Below are 20,037 nucleotides of genomic sequence, written 5' to 3' on the forward strand. Positions count from 1 at the left end.
ACAAAGCAGCTGGAGCAGGGAGGGGTGAGGAGGGAAGAGAGGGGAGGGGGGCAGGTCTCTCTGCCCCACCAGGCTGACAGCAACCCTCTCCTCGCCGACTCACTTATTAAACCTTAATGGAAGCCGCCCTGACTGTCAGCCTGACGAACGCTGAGCACGTCTTGGGCTTGCAGCTCCAATTACAGGAGAACAAGCGCGGAGGCAGGAGAAGCCTAGTTAGAGCTGGAGGTAGGGAGAAATGGGCCAGGCGGAGGGAAATTGAGCTATGGAGGCCGACTAACTAACTGCCATGTATTTGTTTTTGTTTTTTTCTGTGTATTCACCAAGCTACAGGGCTCACATTCTTTCATTTCTATGTTGCCGTTAATCTTCCCCATATCTCTCCATTCATCTGCAGCCCCCGTCTTCTATTCCCTCGCTTCCCTGATCTGCTCTTCCTCTCTCCTCCTCCATTCCAGTGGCATGTCCGTTAATCTTCCCCTGTCTCTCTCTGCATCTCCAGAGATATCCCTCTGATTCCTTCCCTTCATTCCTCCACCCTCCATCTCTTCCCTCGCTCCCTCCTGCCCTCTCTCCCTCTCTTCCCCCCATGGACCCTGGCTCGGAGTAGGCCAGCCTAATGAAAAGCCACAATAGTTAAGATTCTCTTCATTAAAACACTGGCAGTGTATGGATTTGCTATGCCCATGCTCACAAATTGGCAGGCCTTTCAGCGGTGAAGTTATTGATTTTCAAACCCAACGCGGTGTCAGTGACGGCGGGTATGTGGTGACTGGAAACATGCAGTTATTAACTGTGATGCTGGCTGCTGCAGTAGGGGATAGAACAGGCTGGGGATATGGAACTACTGTTCCAGAGAGTGGGTTGGCTCACACATGAAACACATCCTGCCTTCAAACTACAGTACAAAGCAGCAACACTCCTGATGGACATGCATATGACATAAACGCATCTGAGGTTGAAAGCGACTGACATTATCGGTGTTATAGAATGATCTGAGGGACTTTGACCTAGGGACCCACTGTTTCTCTGCATATCAATGTACTTGTACGTACAATGTGCATGCACATGTCATTTTATGTGTGTACTGTGTGTACTCAGTGGACAGCTTATTAGGTATACCACCCCATTCACGAAAATGGTTCGCTCCTACAGACAGTGGGTCACGTGGCCGTGGCTTGCTATATAAAGCAGGCAGACAGGCATTGAAGCATTCAGTTACTATTCAATTGAATGTTAGAATGGGTAAAACGGTTTGAATATCTCAGAAACGGCCGGCCTCCTGGGCTTATCACACAAGACAGTGTCCAGGGTTTACAGAGAATGGTGCGACAAACAAAAAACATCCCGTCAGCGACAGTCCTGTGGGCGAAAACAGCTGGCAAGAATCTTGCAAGCTAACAGGCGGGCCACAAACAGGCAAATATCGGCACATTACAACAGTGGTGTGCAGAACGACATATCAGAACTCACAACTCGTCAGACCTTGTCAGGGATGGGCTATTGCAGCAGACAACCACACCGGGTTCCACTCCTATCAGCTAAAAACAAGAAGAAGCGGCTCCAGTGGGCATGCGATCACCAACACAGGACATTTGAGGAGTGGAAAAGCATCGCCTTGTCGGACAAATCCCTGTTCCTGTTGAGTCAGGATTTGGCATAAGCTGCGTGAGTCCATCCTGCCTGGTGTCAACGGTAATTACTGGTGGCAGGGTTGTAATGGTGTGGGTAGTGTTTTCCTGGCACATATTAAGTTCCTTGATACCAATTGAGCAACATTCCCATGCCCCAAATAATTCAGGCTGTTCTGGAGGCAAAGGGGTGTCCGACAGGGATTTAGATGGGTATACCTAATAAACTGGACACTGGAGTATATATAAACGTGAGTGTGTGTGTCTATGTGAGTGTATCTATGTGTGTGTGTATATGTAATATATGAGAATTATGGACTGAATGCACTGCCTGCACTCATGGCTCAGTACTCTTTCTACCATTATTTCTATCTTTGTTTAAAGAAAGACTCCAGTCTCTCTCTCTCTCTCTCTCTCTCTCTCTCTCTCTCTCTCTCTCTCTCTCTCTCTCTCTCTCTCTCTCTCTCTCTCTCTCTCTCTCTCTCTCTCTCTCTCTCTCTCTCTCTCTCTCTCTCTCTCTCTCTCTCTCTCTCTCTCTCTCTCTCTCTCTCTCTCTCTCTCTCTCTCTCTCTCTCTCTCTCTCTCTCTCTCTCTCTCTCTCTCTCTCTCTCTCTCTCTCTCTCTCTCTAAAACCCAAACTGGTATTTGTCACATACATCAAAAACAACTGGTGTAGACTTTACCATGAAGTGCTTGCTTACGAACACATCCCAACAAATAGTAACACAAGAGGAATAAAATGAAATACACAAGAATGGAGCTATATACAGGGAGTACCAGTACCAGATCAATGTGGAGCTATATACAGGGAGTACCAGTACCAAATCAATGTGGAGCTATATACAGGGAGTACCAGTACCAGATCAATGTGGAGCTATATACAGGGAGTACCAGATCAATGTGGAGCTATATACAGGGAGTACCAGTACCAGATCAATGTGCAGAGGTACGAGGATTGTAGTGTATGTGAATGTGTGTGTATTTTTTGTCAATGTAGTGTGTGTGAGTGAGTATGTACTGTATATGGTGTGTATATATAGTCTAGTGAGTGTGCATAGGGTCAGTGCAAGACAGAAGCAGTCTGGCTATTTCAGAGTCTTATGGCTTGAGGGTAGAAGCTGTCTCAGAGCCTATTGGTCTGAGAGCTGATGCTCCGGTACCGTTTGCCGGAAGGTAGCAGAGTGAACCGTCTATGGCTTGGGTGGCTGGAGCTTGGCCCCAGTGATGAACTGGGCTGTCCGCACAACTCTCTGTAGCGCTTTGCGGTCAAGAGAGATGCATTTCCCATACCAAGCGGTGATGCAACCAGTCAAGATGCTCTCGATGGTGCAGCTGTAGAACGTTTTGAGGATCTTTTCAGCCTCCTGGGGGGGAAGTGGGGCTGCCGTGCCATCTCTCTCTCTCTGTCTCTCTCTCTGATCTGGGTTCCTCTCCAGTGTGGTCTCCTTCCCTCCACCACTGGTCTGTGGTCAGACATGTTGGAGCTCCATAGCCTTGCTACATCATAAACATTGTGTTTACTCATAGGGTTGATTATCAAGGCATTTATAGTTCCTCTGACTACATTACCAAGGAAGAGTCATGACTGAGTGAGCTGGCTAGAGGTTGTGTAGAACCTTATAAGGGCAGGTCTAGGTGGCCTCTACTGATCAATATGGTAAAACATTTATGAACCCCAGCATGTGTTTTCAATTAAAATTCCATAACATTTCCACAAAACTCTGCTAATAGAATCAGGTTTTCAGCCGCCCTATTAGTAAAGGACAGATTTAAGTTTTACTAGCTCGGGCTCAAGGTACTTATTCCATCATAAATGCATCCACACAGTAGTCCACTGTGCTGCTAGAATGCCATTGTGCTAAATGATAGAACATAGTTGTTTTAATAATGGTGTGTGTTCAATTCATATCTATCACAGGAAGTTGACTCCATCCCATGCTCAATTTGATGAGAGGGAAACTGTCGGTCAGTTGACTGGTTCCTTTGTGTTATATTTTGTAACACTTTCTATTCACATGTTCCACACTGAGTGGGCTTATATTAGTGGGACTATATTTTGAGACCTTTCTTTTCTTATCATGCCAGCCTTTAGGAGCAGCTTAACAAGGTTGAGGTTGTTAGCACTTTCAGCTGCATACAATCCAAATAAAACATCTGGGCTGTGGACTGTGGAAGACGTGCTGAAATAAATGGTTTTCCAGAAAAATGCGTCTCGGAGGGATGTCGCTTTTTTCTCCCTTTCCCACTACTACACCCCATGGCCTACGGTTATGGTTGGCGTTGGGCAGTAATTGATATTCTCAATTTAGGTGCAAAGGAAAAGCACACCATGGAAACTAATAACAAATATTCAAAAGATATGTCACAGGCAATAAATTCAAAATCCGGGCCGTGTTATTAGTTTAACGATCCACCGAGGGTTACAATCGCTCATTCTCCAATCAGGTACCTCGCAATTTCAACTTCATCTTTCTCACATGCTGTAGACAGAAATCTAGTGTGCCATGGCTGTACGCACCAGAATACACAGTATGGCCGCCAGCTGAAAACACAGAAGTATTTGTTTTGGTGTTAACACCTCAGTGTTGTAGCATTGCATTTCTTCCCATCACACACTGTTTAAGGTTTAGTAGTGGGATGATTAAATCATCCAGCATTGGTTGGGACTCCAGCCCATCTGGTTGGCTGATTGAATCAGCTCCTCCGCCCTGCTCCTCTGATTTACGACACACGCTTAATGAAATGCCTTCAGCACCATACCGCCGCTCCGCCACAGGCCCATGGCTTTAGAAAATCCTCCTGTACAACAATGAGACCAATCCTCAGTGAGATGAGGCATCAGATAGACAGCTTTTGTGCTGAATTGAACAAAATCCCTTTAAGGTGATCGATACACTGGGTGTGGAGACTAGTGAGGTGAGGCCGAATGTTACCTGGGAACAGCATGCTGGATTATAGTCTCAGTGAGAGATAATGCCACGAGTTTCAGAGACGATGTCACTATGTGAGGGTTAGGAAGGAGGCATTATGGGGCTCTGGGACTTAACTAACTGCTGAACACTTTTTCCTCAGCCATGCAGCGTGAGGCCTTAGAATGCAGTAGACTGAGGCAGTCAATCATCCTTCGCCAGATCAGCACTTTACAGTTCGGAATGAATTTGTGTCTATGGGGTTCTTTATTTCCTGTTGACACGCAGAGGCCTGATGGCGGTGTGTTAGCCAGCTATCGGCCTGGCTCGGTCGGCACCTCACGGCAGCTGTTTGTCCTTTCATGCTCTCTCTGATACCCATCAGTTTTCACCTTGCTGCCTACTCTCTCTCCTACCACTCTCTTCTCACCACACTCCTCACAAGAGAGACCCACATGAAAGAGAAGAAATCCTTCAGGAGTCCTCGCACCTCTCTAGATATTCAGGTTTGATGCTGCACTTTGAAACTCCCTCACATTTCACAAACCTGCACCTCTCGTCAGACAGCAGGTAGGACAGGCCCAGCTCAAGCGTCTCAGATCTTTGTTTTGTGGCTGAGACGTATGTGAGAGGAACAAAGGCTGGCGTCTGGGGCGTGTGGGTCGCCCTCCTCCTTCTCGTTGTGCGAGGAGCAGAGCTTTGATGGTCGGGCACGGATGACTTCGGCGTAGTAAAGGTCACCAAGATCTCAGACAGAGCAGTTCTCCTAGAGTGATTGCTGCAGTGTCTCTGCTGGGTTTAGCCTCAGGGAATGCATTTGTCATCTAGAGGTTTAAAAACTCTACTTACTGCTCCCACAATGAAAATATAAAGCACTAATCTTTACCGGCTCCTTTCAGGCCTCTAACCGACACAAATTAGAATGTGGTAAATGTGCTAACAAATGCTCCCTCCCGCTTCCTCTCCCCCGGAGTCCTTGCAGTTGTCACCCACTAACATGACGCAACCGCGTCAGATCTCTCCTGCTCTCGCTTCATTGCTGTGCTGTGGACCTCAATTAATTTGTGATTGCAACCCGCTGTTCTCCAGGGCAAAACACCGCCTTACATTGAGAAATATTTTCACAGCACCATAATTGCTTCCATCTGTAATGGCTTCGCTCGCTGGTGAGGGTCTGTCATTATGCCTGAGTGCTTTCAAGGCGGCGTGGAAGGAGTGAATGGTGAGCGAGCAGCGAAGGAGCGTAAGAGTTGACTATCGCGTTTTGTCTTGGTTTACACAGACGGAAACCTACTCGGCTTCCCTGAGACGTCTTTCTGGGAAAAGGTAGATTTGAAATGCGTTGACTTGGAACAAGTGATCGTGCCAGTGACTCTCTCCTGCAGTGACAGCATCCTCTCCCATTTGACGCCTGGTTTAATACAGTTGACATTAGCTGATGAGCTTCTTGTGCGAACAGAAATGCCTGTTGATTCCCACAGCGTTTGCTAGTGAAGCCAGTGGGTGCATTGGAACCGTATCACTGGTACCAAGCTGTCTGGAGCTTTTGGGTGAAGAAACACCACTACAGGGTTCTAGCCTTTTCCTATGTACATAGTTTTACATTTTGTGAGAGTTAAAGGTCCCTTTCAACAAATGAAATAATAGACGGTTGATGTCTAGCCTGACACTTAGCTGAGCTTACCCTGTTGTAACTGATACTCCTGCAAGTTAGGTCATGACCTGGACAACCTGCACTCTGCAGTCGCGTGGTGGAATAACTGCTCATAAGTGGAGCTGACACGTTAGACAATCAGTTGACGCCCGGACTCAAACCCTGCTCATTATTGTGTTTAGACTGCTGGTGTTGATTACCTGACAAGTTTAGAGGAGTTTTCAGAGCTGACTGGGTTCAACTCAAACATGATTAAAAGTCTAAGTCCAGCATTAGGCTTGGGCTGCTCTGGGGACAGAGTGATTGAGCTGTAGGCTGTGGGCTGACGCGAGGTAGGATAGGCCCAGACCCTCAGCATGCAGAGCCACGCGCATGCAAACACAAACTCACACAGGCTCTCCCTCTCTCGCTCACACACACACACACACAGACACAGAGCTCTGATTGGACTCATCTGACTAAGCAGCCCTTCACCACAGGTCAGCTCAATTAAAAGCTGTGATGTCTCCATCTGCTTTGATCAGGCCTGATTTAGAGGAGTCAGGCATCCAAACGTCTGACATTTCAGCGGGGAAATCGCAAGCCCCTGTCCTGAACTTATCTCTTTGTTGTTGAGTAGAGGAAGAGAGACAGTGACTGCCTCTCTCCTAACCTGGGCTGGGCTGAGGTAGACCACCATGGGATATACTGTTCCTGCACTGAATCATGCTCTAACTTTGATACTGTAGAAGGATAGATGGAGAGGGAGAGCAAAAGCGAGGTGTGAGAGCAGGAGTAGGCAGCCTCCATGTGCCAACTGACAGAGTAACTGCCTCGTCACGCTGTCGCTAACGGGAGCAGTGCCAACACGGTGACTCCAGACACGGCGGTGGCCTTCTCACTCCATTTGTCACGCCCCTGTCCAGGACCCCGGGCTCAGCCATGAGTCCCTCACCCCCTCCTTCAGCCCCTCAGCCCCTCAGCCATCACGGCTGCACACTGCTTTATAGAATCACTCCTGATATTTATTAGACTCAGATCGAGCCAAAGAGGAGATGAAAATCGATTCCCCCTCCTCTCATTCCAGGGGTACTTTTCTCTGGCTAAGGAGAAGGACAGGCAGTAAGATGGGCTGTTAGCAGGGCTGTCCATCCATCTTCCTCTGTGGGGCGCCGAAAAGGGGGGGGGGGGGGGGCTGGCTGGAGTTTGGCTGTGGCTTCAGCTCGGTGGGCCCTAGCCCGGCGCTGTGTGTGTGCAGTGGGGGCACCACTGAGGAGCGGCAGAGCCTGGCTACGCTCCCTCACTCAGGGAGAGAGAGAAGGAGGGAGATGGTGATGAATGCTGCATTAACCCATAGATAGATGGATGGAGCACGGCAGGCTCTTTTCTATCTGCCTGCTACAGACTCAGACAGATGTCAGATAGAGAGATATGGACTGATATCCTTCTGTCTAATCTACCTCAGAGCTTTGGAGACTCACACCTGCCTTCCGTGTGTGTGTGTGTGTGTGTGTGTGTGTGTGTGTGTGTGTGTGTGTGTGTGTGTGTGTGTGTGTGTGTGTGTGTGTGTGTGTGTGTGTGTGTGTGTGTGTGTGTGTGTGTGTGTGTGTGATGTGAGAATGAAGACGATACTTCACAGGTTTCAAACAGTAACACTATGAATGATGAAATGTCATAACTGGTCTCTTTTCTACAGCTTTTTGTCTTTCACAGACTGTCTTGTCTATTGATAGATACAAAGATACAGAGATCTGTGTAGACCATGTGAGCGATGTACACTGGGGGAACTATGTGCTGTAAAAACGGATTTAGCATCAATAGGAGGAGGAAATTGAAGCAGAAGTTCATCACTATCTAAGACACAGTGTCTAATGATTCTGGCAGCTGATAGACTGATTCTGGCGCACCCTTTTGGCAAGCGTACGCAGGGCTACGGAGCACCATTCATCTTGAGACAACCAACAGCACCTCTGTCAGCAGAAGTCAGGGCCACCACACGTTTGTCATGTCAGTATCAGAACCGTTATTAAAGACAGCTCAGATTGGAGAATCCTGGCCACATTCGGAGCTGAGGATAATGCACTTCTATCTCTTCTGACCACACAGGGTCAAGCAAGCTTGGAGCAAGAATGACAAGCCACCGGCCCAGCACCCGTAGACAGAAAAAGAGCAGGACCCAGAGAGGTCCAGGGGTGGGAGAGCAGCTTCAAACAGCCCCTCTGATGCAGGATTAGAGGCACGTGTGTGACCGTTATGTACTATATATCTGAGTGGCTCTCGAGGTGCATGGCAGATGAACTCTGAGAACTTGAAGAGGTGGAGCAGTAATAGCACACATGTCTCATCAGAATTAGCGGTGGGATCAAAAGAGCCACGTGAGTCGAGGAGATTTCTCTCCGAGGAATCGCTTTGCTGTGCCACCTTCATTTTCGTAACAGAACACAACTAGGAAAAAATCAAGGCGAGTCTTCTCAGAGATGCATAATAATTAGCCAGAAGTGGAAAAAATTAAGCAAAGCTAGGGAAGAGAAAAAAAGGAAAGATTCTAAACATTGCCAAAAGATAGAGAAAACAGAGAGGAGAACAAAGATGGGTAAAACAGACATGGGGATTTCATCATGGCAATGATGATATGGAGCTAGGCAGCAGTAGTGTATGATGTTCTACCCTAGAGAAGGCAATTACGTAAGGAACACAGAATCAACACTAATACTTCTCAACACAGGTTGAGAGGATGGCAATAAACAGAAAGAATAACATATCTCACCGTCACAGTCGCCCAAGTGGGACACGTTGCCGTGTTCTACGTCTTGCTCAAACGGCAGTCTGGAAGAGAGGAAAGACGCAGTCATTTATCAACGGACACTAACAATACATAGTATAAATGCTTTGGTCTGACAGAACTTTCTGCTTTTCTCTGGTAAACAAAACACTATGAAATGTACCAGAAAGGACAGGAAGAGTTTTTAGTGTGAAGTTGATAGTACTAATACTGTACAGTATACCCCCACCTCTGAAAGCACGTCTGGATATGCTCTTTCCCCTTGTACTTTAAAAACAATTTACCATTTCTACTTTGGTAATATGAGACCTTGGAAAACTAAAGGGAGCTCTGACATTATATGATGAAGCGACAAAATAAAAAGGAAATTAAACCAGTGAGTTCCAGCGGCAGTGAGACCAGACCAGGTGCATTATAGTCCCCTGGAGAGAGCAGGCCACTCTTAGTCATGGCCCATATCCAGAGAAACATCAGCTAGTTATTCTAATCTAGTGAATGTATACCATAAAGGCCCTCTAACGAGGAGAAATGGCTGCAGTTTGACTTCAAAATGGCCCCCGTCCAATGATGTAATTTAAACATGGAAAGTGCCCAGGGCTAGAGGGCAGGCTGCACAGCAACAGTCACAGACAGCTCACTGGGATGTGTCCCCTGCTCTACGATCTGCAATTAGTTAAAAAGGCCCAGACAACAAGCAGGCCAACTGAGTGTTTTACTGCCTGAGAGTGACTTTGAAAAGTTAGTTTACACTGAAGAGGTTGGAGGCTACAGTAATTGTGAATATATTGCTCACCCTGATAGGGTATATTGTGAATATATTGCTCACCCTGATAGGGTATATTGTGGTGAGGGTATATTGTGGTGAGGGTATATTGTGGTGAGGGTATATTGTGGTGGCTAAATGCAGGCTGTAATCTTTAGAGTAGATGGGTAGGATGGCAATGTTTTGTAACAATACCTTCAGCTGAGAAAATGCTCAATTGTTTAAGGACGAATTGTCTACAGGAGGCCAGATTACCGGTAAAGTTATAACTGAGCAATATGAATGTAAAGTCTGATAAACAGGCACAAAACACATAAAGTAATAAAACAATATCAACACATAAACTAATCAGTAAGGAACTTAATTGTCTTTCTTTCAATATAGTCCACATTACAGTCTTATATTATATTATAGTCCATGTTACAGTCCATGTTATAGTCCATGTTACAGTCTTATATTATATTATAGTATAGTCCATGTTACTGTCCATGTTACAGTATTATATTATATTATAGTTCATGTTACAGTCCATGTTATAGTCCATGTTACAGTCCATGTTATAGTCCATGTTACAGTCCATGTTATAGTCCATATTACAGTCTTATATTGCAAACTACTGAGAGTTTCTTCATTGCCCAGCATTGTTTTGACTTTTCCAAATGGAATTCATCCTCAAACTAGAACTGGCGCATCACTCGATACAGGATCGATGGGTAAGTTGACCGCCCTTGCTAAATCAAATCAGAAACAACACAGGAGCCTTAACTGTATAACGGTGAGGCCGTAAGGTGCTCTTTAAGGCTCTGTTGTCTGATACTGCTGGCACTGTACCTGTTTGCACACATAAATCAATAAGCAGCCTCTCTAAAGAGAGATTTTATTTCACTGGGCTGGGTGGACGTGAGGGGAAGTGGTGGAGGAGCGGTGGGGGAGCGGGGAGGGAGCGGTGGGGGAGCGGGGAGGGAGCGGTGGGGGAGCGGGGAGGGAGCGGTGGGGGAGCGGGGAGGGAGCGGTGGGGGAGCGGTGGGGGAGCGGGGAGGGAGCGGGGGGGGAGCGGTGGGGGAGCGGGTAGGGAGCGGTGGGGGAGCGGTGGGGGAGCGGGGAGGGAGCGGTGGGGGAGCGGGGAGGGAGCGGTGGGGGAGCGGGGAGGGAGCGGTGGGAGAGCGGGGAGGGAGCGGTGGGGGAGCGGGGAGGGAGCGGTGGGAGAGCGGGGAGGGAGCGGTGGGGGAGCGGGGAGGGTTTACAGACCAGAACAAGAGGTGAGCTGCCAAGACAGGCAGGAATCTTCCTATGGCAGGAGCACAAGACCCACACAACCCTGACAAAGACATACACCCAGCTCTGGATATTAAGCTGTATTGAAAATGCGGCATTGTTGTGAACACACAACGGCAATAGCAGACATCATAGAGGAATGAATGAATGAACACAGCTCGCTCTGACAGGATAGTAAAACTAAATGAGGGCATATTTGTGCAGTGACAGCTTGTGCTGCAGGCTTATAAACTGTAGGCTCTGTCAGAACCTAAGCCTAACTCATTAAGTACCAACAAAGAGTGTTACAGCAACCCAGGTGGTCCAGCAGGTACAGACGAAACAGAGAGCAGGTACAGACCAGACAGAGAGCAGACAGACACCAAACAGACACCAGACAGAGACCAGACAAAGAGCAGGTACAGACCAGACAGAGAGCAGACAGAGAGCAGGTACAGACCAGACAAAGAGCAGACAGACACCAAACAGACACCAGACAGAGCCCAGACAAAGAGCAGGTACAGACCAGACAGAGAGCAGACAGACACCAAACAGACACCAGACAGAGACCAGACAGAGAGCAGGTACAGACCAGACAGAGAGCAGACAGACACCAAACAGACACCAGACAGAGACCAGACAGAGAGCAGGTACAGACCAGACAAAGAGCAGACAGACACCAAACAGACACCAAACAGACACCAGACAGAAACCAGACAGAGAGCAGGTACAGACCAGACAGAGAGCACACAGACACCAAACAGACACCAAACAGAGACCAGACAGAGAGCAGGTACAGACCAGAGAGAGAGCAGACAGACACCAAACAGACACCAAACAGAGACCAGACAGAGAGCAGGTACAGACCAGACAGAGAGCAGGTACAGACCAGACAGACACCAGACAGAAACCAAACAGATAGCAAACAGAGACCAGACAGAGTCCCGACAGAGACCCGACAGAGACCCGACAGAGACCAAACAGAGACCAGACAGAGACCCGACAGAGACCCGACGGAGACCAGACGGAGACCAAACGGAGACCAGACAGAGACCAGACGGAGACCAGACGGAGACCAGATGGAGACCAGATGGAGATCAGACAGAGACCAGACAGAGACCAGACGGAGACCAGACGGAGACCAAATGGAGATCAGATAGAGACCAGACAGAGACCAAACAGACCCCAGACAGAGGCCTGAAAGAAACAAAACAGAGTACAAAGGTACCAGCGAGACACGGGGCAGGTCCATAGCAGACAGGGAACAGAGAGAGAGACAGACAGAGGCCAGAGCAGTGCCCTTGTCACCCCCAGCACCTCACCTAGTCCCGGGCCTGAGGAAAGAGCAGGTGCTTCCCCTGGTCCAACCACAGTAGGGGTCCCTGGAGGCGATGCAGTTCCTGGAGATAAACAGAGTAAACACGGTCTTTAGTGATGCACCACCCAGGGCACACAGACACCATGGATCCATTCCAAATGTGCACTGGAATACACACATGTATGAGTCCCCGGGTTCAGTGAACACATTACAGACATGTATGAGTCCCCGGGTTCAGTGAACACATTACAGACATGTATGAGTCCCCGGGTTCAGTGAACACATTACAGACATGTATGAGTCCCTGGGTTCAGTGAACACATTACAGACATGTATGAGTCCCCGGGTTCAGTGAACACATTACAGACATGTATGAGTCCCCGGGTTCAGTGAACACATTACAGACATGTATGAGATGTATGAGTCCCCAGGTTCAGTGAACACATTACAGACATGTATGAGTCCCCGGGTTCAGTGAACACATTACAGACATGTATGAGTCCCCGGGTTCAGTGAACACATTACAGACATGAGTCTTCAGGTTCAGTGAACATATTACAGACATGAGTCCTCAGCTTCAGTGAACACATTACAGACATGAGTCCTCAGGTTCAGTGAACACATTACAGACATTAGTCCTCAGGTTCAGTGAACACATTACAGACATGAGTCCTCTGGTTCAGTGAACACATTACAGACATGAGTCCTCAGGTTCAGTGAACACATTACAGACATGAGTCCTCAGGTTCAGTGAACACATTACAGACATGAGTCCTCAGGTTCAGTGAACACATTACAGACATGAGTCCCCAGGTTCAGTGAACACATTACAGACATGAGTCCTCAGGTTCAGTGAACACATTACAGACATGAGTCCTCAGGTTCAGTGAACACATTACAGACATGAGTCCTCTGGTTCAGTGAACACATTACAGACATGAGTCCTCAGGTTCAGTGAACACATTACAGACATGAGTCCTCAGGTTCAGTGAACACATTACAGACATGAGTCCTCTGGTTCAGTGAACACATTACAGACATGAGTCCTCAGGTTCAGTGAACACATTACAGACATGAGTCCTCTGGTTCAGTGAACACATTACAGACATGAGTCCTCAGGTTCAGTGAACACATTACAGACATGAGTCCTCTGGTTCAGTGAACACATTACAGACATGAGTCCTCAGGTTCAGTGAACACATTACAGACATGAGTCCCCAGGTTCAGTGAACACATTACAGACATGAGTCCTCAGGTTCAGTGAACACATTACAGACATGAGTCCTCTGGTTCAGTGAACACATTACAGACATGAGTCCTCAGGTTCAGTGAACACATTACAGACATGAGTCCTCAGGTTCAGTGAACACATTACAGACATGAGTCCTCTGGTTCAGTGAACACATTACAGACATGAGTCCTCAGGTTCAGTGAACACATTACAGACATGAGTCCTCTGGTTCAGTGAACACATTACAGACATGAGTCCTCTGGTTCAGTGAACACATTACAGACATGAGTCCCCAGGTTCAGTGAACACATTACAGACATGTATGAGTCCCCAGGTTCAGTGAACACATTACAAATGTGAAATATGGTTTACTGCATGTCACACCTCACTAGGTCTGGAGACTGCTGGCATCAAGGCAATATGACTCAGTGATGGATCAGCAAGGCCCAAAGGCAAGAAAGTAAGACTTGTGTTGTGGTATTTTGGATTTACAGATCTGTTGAAGAGCACTTGGGGATGTGGTAAAGTATTTAGGTGCACTGAGGGTAGCGTTTTTTAACGTTGGCAGAAGGTTTAGGGCCTGACTAAAGGTGTGATTTTAATGATCGGTACTGGGCGGGGCTTAGGGTAAGTGACAGATCTACTGTATGTGGCTGAAAAGTGTGTGTGAGCTACAGAGGACAGTGATGTGTTTGTAGGGTGTGTGTGAGGTGTGTGTGTGTGACTTACTTCATACAGCGTGAGTAGAGCTGGCATCGTGCCACAGGGACCCTGACCACACAAGAGGGGAAGGCCAGCAGCAGAGAGCGGCTCACCCGGTCCAGAGTCAGGGACAACAGATGCCTCCCCTGCGGAGTGTCCTCCCCACACCTGAACACACACAGAGTTAACGTATTAATGCACCTCAATATCAAACATCATATCACACACTGACTGCACAGAACCCTACTCTATTTCATATTGATCTCAATACACGTGACACCAAGACAACACTCACTGCTCAGTTCTTCACACCTAATGCTTCATGAAGTATAACTCAAACCAGTTTAACTCAAACCAGTATAACTCAAACCAGTATAACTCAAACCAGTTTAACTCAAACCAGTATATAAATAAAAGCACAACAATAGCAGTAAAAGCAGTAACGTGCATTCGGAAGCATGGAAATGCCTGGTTGTCACAGTGTCATCTTTAGTATGCAGGGTGCTGATGGCTGATGGGTGAGGTCTAGGGTTGGATGGACATCAAACAAGCCACCAGCTACACCCTGCATTAGCTCAAATTGGCACTTAGCACTCCCATATCTTCCACACACCTTCCTTTGTAGGCTGGATTTGTATCGATCTATATACATATGTGGACTCATGCATGGGCTTATGGTAATTAACATGTCGGAGAGCTGAGGAGTCATTAGGGGGAATTTATCACACACTACAGGTTTGAGATTCTACAGAAATGTAATAAATTATTATTATTATTATTACAGTACGGTACGGCCAAGCTGTGAGTCATACCTCACAACAAACATCCACTATGTGAGAAACCAGACTGACGGACGGGGCGAGAGAGAGAGAGACGGAGAGAGAAATAGAGAGAGAGAGAGAGAGAGAGAGAGAGAACGAGCAACAAGTAAAAGTAAGAAAGAATCAAATGGAGATAGGTAGCGAGAATAATGAAAGTGTGGACCATTAGTCTCTCCATTTTCACCCCGTCATTTCCTGGTTCATTATGGCAGCCAATCACAAACCAATTTGGGCTTTGTGGATCTCTCTCTGTGATGTCTTGTATTCCCGTTGGACCGGTGATGGTAGCGGTGGCCCGTCTATCTACCCTGGACCCATTAGGAGAGATGGTCTGGGGTTAAGGAAGGGCAGGCTGGGAGAATGCTGATCTGATTTCTCCATTACCTGTCTACTGATTAGCTGGCTCCCTGCTATGAGGGGGACTGCCAGCCCTGTCATACACCCCTATACCAGGCTCACAGTCACGCAACCGTCACCGCACAGCAAATCACTTCCAAACACACTCATACACCGGCACCACCGCCGCTACTGCTGCAGCCGTAACTAATTGTTCCTGTGATCTGACTCCTCTGCGCCCCATGTAAGTTGTTTGTGTAATGGAACATTGCGCTGACACCTAAATGAATGCATTGTTTTGAAGGGTAGCGAAGTTACGCTTGGAACCTCCTTTCACCTGCCGGGTAAGTTTGTACCTGCTCCGCTATAGTAAAATGAGCCCCATCTCCCCCTCAGTTGAAGCAGAGAAGAGATTTTACATTCATTATTTAATTAGGCAAGTCAGTTAAGAAAAAAAATATTATTTACAGTGACAGCCTACCAGGGAACAGTGGGTTAACTGCCTAGTTCAGGATGACAGATTTTTACCTTGTCAGCTCAGAGATTTGATCCAGCAACCTTTTGGTTACTGGCCCAACACTCTAGGCTACCTGCAACCACTAGGCTACCTAACCACTAGGCTACCTGCAACTAGATCAGGGCGCACAATAACCTGTTAACCCTTACTTGTCAGGGTTGAAGCCCTCCAGCTCCTCCAGGAAGACATTGCTGCTGGACACAGTGTTGTCCCAGTTGGGGACGATCAGGAACTTGAGGATGGTCCCCCGGCTGGAGCCCAGGAAGAGCACCGTTCGGTTCCGGTAGGGGCCAGCCTCTGTGTCCATCACCATCTTATTCAGCTGGTACCTGGACAGGCAGATATAGTGGGGAGATAAAGACAGTCATTCCAATGAGATAAAGACAGTCTATCCAATCCCATGTTGACCCCTAGTGTGGACCTGAGAGGATTGGAGTAAGCAATATGGTGTTAATTCCACCTAGTCTGTCAAACGGCATAGTGCAGCTGCTATTACAATTTTAATTAGGCTTAAATGATCCTATCAAATCGTACATGAAGTTACTTAGGGTAGTGTCTAGGGCTGAATTTGGAATAGGGCCTACCTGCATGCCTCTCACTGTCTACTCATACTGCATTGACACTCCAGACCAACTAAATGAGATTCACACAGTAAAATATTCATCTCATTTACATACAGAACTAATTACCAAGAGCACTCATTAATATCATTCAGATGAATGGACTTGTCTTGAGACAATAGCACCGCAGTTGAAGTACATGAGTCCTGTGTGTATGAGTTAATGTACCACTGGGTATTTAATAGTCCACATACAACTTGTCACACTCATTTTCTCTTCCCTGCTCGGGCTCGGCTGGTGGCCAGTGGGGTTTGATGCATCCCAGCTGCTTGCCTCCTGCAGAAAACCCTCACAGTGAGCGGATCGAGCGACTGCCATAAACAGAAGGAGCACCAGTCCACAGACTAATGCCTGTGTGTTCATGCAAATGATGTCTGGGTGCATGGGTCCATGTTTTAGTTTGTTAGCAAGCCCTCAACACAGTTTGCCCTGAGACATGGTAAGACACCATAGAAGTCTACAGCCATATCTCAGGGCAACAGAACAGTATGTTTGTGTGTGTGAGTCTTATCTGATGTCTGTGATGAGAACAGTGGAGCCTCACCTGACCATGGTCCTGACAATCCAGGGGCTCTGTCCCAGTGAGGGCACAGCCTCATCCATCAAGGGGTGGGTCTTCACAAAGTTCAACATCTCATCAGGGAAACCATTGGATGAGTTGAACCTGGAGCCCTGGATGGCACAGCCTCCTGGCCTGTGGAGGGAACAGGGCTTAGCACAGGCTGACCAATATTTCTATTGATTTATTTGACCAGGTAAGTTGACTGGGAACACATTCTCATTTACAGCAACAACCCGGGGAATAGTTACATGGGAGAGGAGGGGGGATGAATGAGCCAATTGGAAGGCGGGGATGATTAAGTGGCCATGATGGTATGAGGGGCCAGATTGGGAATTTAGCCAGGACACCAGGGTTACCACCCCTACTCTTACAATAAGTGCCATGGGATCTTTAGTGACCACAGAGAGTCAGGACACCCGTTTAACTTCCCATCTGAAAGACGGCCCCCTACACAGGGCAATATCCCCAATCACTGCCTTGGGGCATTGGGATATATTTTTTTAGACCATAGGAAAGAGTGCCTCCTACTGGCCCTCCAACACCACTTCCAGCAGCATCTGGTCTCCCATCCAGGGACCAACCCTGCTGAGCTTCAGAAGCAAGGTAGCAGTGGGATGCAGGGTGGTATGCTGCTGGTGAAAGTACCATAGTACTTAGGCACAAGCTCACATTACCAATGTTGAACTGTGAGAAAGGAGCTATAAGCTATAAGTCAGCTAACATAGTATTACACGACTAGACTCATACAGTAGATCAATGCTCTATGTTATGTGATACAGTACCTTGGTTTGGGAATGAGCTCATCAGGAACAGGGGTCCATATAGACTCAGGTGACTTTTGCTCCTTGAATCTTCCATCAAACACCCCAGCCAGCTGCTCCATGTCGAAGGCACACACTGCTGAACCAGGGATACTACAGAGAGAGAACCAGATACAATGGATAAGGTAGGGGTAGATAGATAGTTAAATAGATAGAACTGGATGAAACAGAAATGGACAATAAAGATTATGTCCTGTATGACATTGAAGTTGGTATGTGAAATGTACACTGAGTATACCAAACATTAGGAACACCTTCCTAATATTGAGTTGCAACCCCCCCCCCCCCCTTTGGCCCTCAGAACCACCTTAATTATTCGGGGCATGGACTGTTACTGTGGACTAGACTGTAGTAGTTAGTGGAGAGAGAGAGAGAGAGAGAGAGAGAGGGAGAGACAGAGAGAGAGAGATAGAGAGAGATAGAGGGAGGGAGGGAGAGAGAGAGAGAGAGAGAGAGAGAGAGAGAGAGAGAGAGTGACGTGTCAGGACAACAGGGGCTGAATACGAGCATCTCTCTTTCTCTCTTGTCTCCTTCTCAGGGTCCTTCTCTTCATTTTGAAACCTCCTGTTTCTGGTAAGACGACGCGTGAGTCTGTAGAGTGACTTAGTACTTCTCTTGTACAGCACAAAGTAAACCTGAAAGAGTGACTCAGTGCCTGCCGGCTACCTCACACCCACTCCCTTCTCCCTTTCCCAGCTCTGACACTATGTCCTGAGAGAGGGGGTGAAATAGAGAGAGGGTGAGGGTGAGAGAGAATAAGAGAGAGAGCTACAGAGGTGCAGAAAGGAAGATAAAGAGAGATAGGGAGAGAGCACCGCAGAGAGAGAGAGAGAGAGAGAGAGAGAGAGCCAGAGAGAGGGAGAGAGAGAGAGACAGAGAGAGAGAGAGAGAGAGAGAGAGAGAGAGAGAGAGAGAGAGAGAGAGAGAGAGAGAGAGACAGAGAGAGAGAGAGAGAGAGAGAGAGAGAGAGAGAGAGAGCAAGCTTGAAAACAGTAGAGAGAAAAGGAGTGAGACCTTGCTACTCACACCAACACTCCATCACTCCAGTGTTAGGGTCAAGTAGTGACACACACCGACAGAGGAGCTTATATGGTCTCTCTCTGCGCTGCCCTGTGCACCTTGGCCTGCCAGTAGAGAGAATTCCAGGGATTCTCTGAGTAAGCTGTCAGAGTTTTACCTCTTCTGAGTAAGCATAGGCTTTTTCCAGCAAGGTGCCATGCTAACCTCATACAGCATTTGACCAGGTCAACCTCTCTCCCACTCGCTTGCTATTCATACATTGTATGGAGAATATGAATGCGCCCCATGCCAGTGTGCTGTAGCAGAGCTTCAGGCTGACTACAGGCCTCTCACAGGAGGCACCAGATGTTGGCATGTGACACTGCTGCCAGCGGTACACTGGTCACAGCGTGGCCTCCACTCTCTCTTCTCTCTGCCCATGTCTGTTCTCTCTGCAGGTCAGTGGCTCTGTGAGGCTCCCTGCCTGTCTGACAGCCTACCCTGCCTCCAGTTCTATCTCTCTGTATTCTGTACTCGTCCTCTTCCTCTTCTTCTTCCTGTTCTTCTCTCTCCGTTTTATTTCTTTATTGTTCTCTCTCATCCCCTCTCCCTCCCTCATCTCTGCTCTTTCATCCTCTGTTTCTCTTCTCTTCTGATCTCTTTCTCATTCTCTCATTGCTCATTTGCTCAAATCTTTGCTCATGACATGACATTAGTTTGGTTTTATTGTGCCAATAAAAAGGTAATGCAAATGATCTCTCTGTTCATACTATGCTTATTCTATTTCTGTCTGTGTGGAGCTGGTGGTTGACTGACAGGCAGTACAGGCTGAGCTCTGTGCTGTAGGAGGCTGTTGGAGTGGTCAGACTTTGTGTCAGACCACGTCCTCACAGTTTAACCAGCAGACTGACAGCTCTCTATAGCCCAGCTCCAGCTCCAGTGACAGCATGACGGCTGATGGAGGCTAGTGGGTAGGAAGGAGTTCTTCAGTCTAGCGCTCAAGGTGAGGTGAGAGGATGTTTTGTTACGGCTTCGCTCTCTCTTCTCTCTCCACATGGGGCTTAATCTCTCTTTCCACCTCTCTCACCATCTCTTTCTCCACTCTCTGCACACAATCAAACTCTTTGTCATTTCTGTC

The 20,037-nt window shown here is 47.6% G+C and overlaps 1 protein-coding gene across 1 annotated transcript in view; it reads right to left on the minus strand.

Moving 5' to 3' along the window:
• LOC120051810 (semaphorin-6B-like) overlaps positions 1–20,037 on the minus strand; it is a 54,524-nt gene that overhangs the window by 8,482 nt on the left and 26,005 nt on the right. The window contains exons 10-15 of the mRNA XM_038998695.1: positions 17,862–17,993; positions 17,062–17,211; positions 16,047–16,226; positions 14,251–14,391; positions 12,295–12,372; positions 8,941–8,999 (exon numbers count right to left, since the gene is read on the minus strand). Of these exons, the coding sequence (XP_038854623.1) occupies positions 8,941–8,999; positions 12,295–12,372; positions 14,251–14,391; positions 16,047–16,226; positions 17,062–17,211; positions 17,862–17,993 (740 nt within the window). The remainder of the gene's footprint in view (positions 1–8,940; positions 9,000–12,294; positions 12,373–14,250; positions 14,392–16,046; positions 16,227–17,061; positions 17,212–17,861; positions 17,994–20,037) is intronic.

Source organism: Salvelinus namaycush, chromosome 8, assembly GCF_016432855.1.
Source record: "Salvelinus namaycush isolate Seneca chromosome 8, SaNama_1.0, whole genome shotgun sequence".
In the NCBI taxonomy this organism is placed as follows: domain Eukaryota; kingdom Metazoa; phylum Chordata; class Actinopteri; order Salmoniformes; family Salmonidae; genus Salvelinus; species Salvelinus namaycush.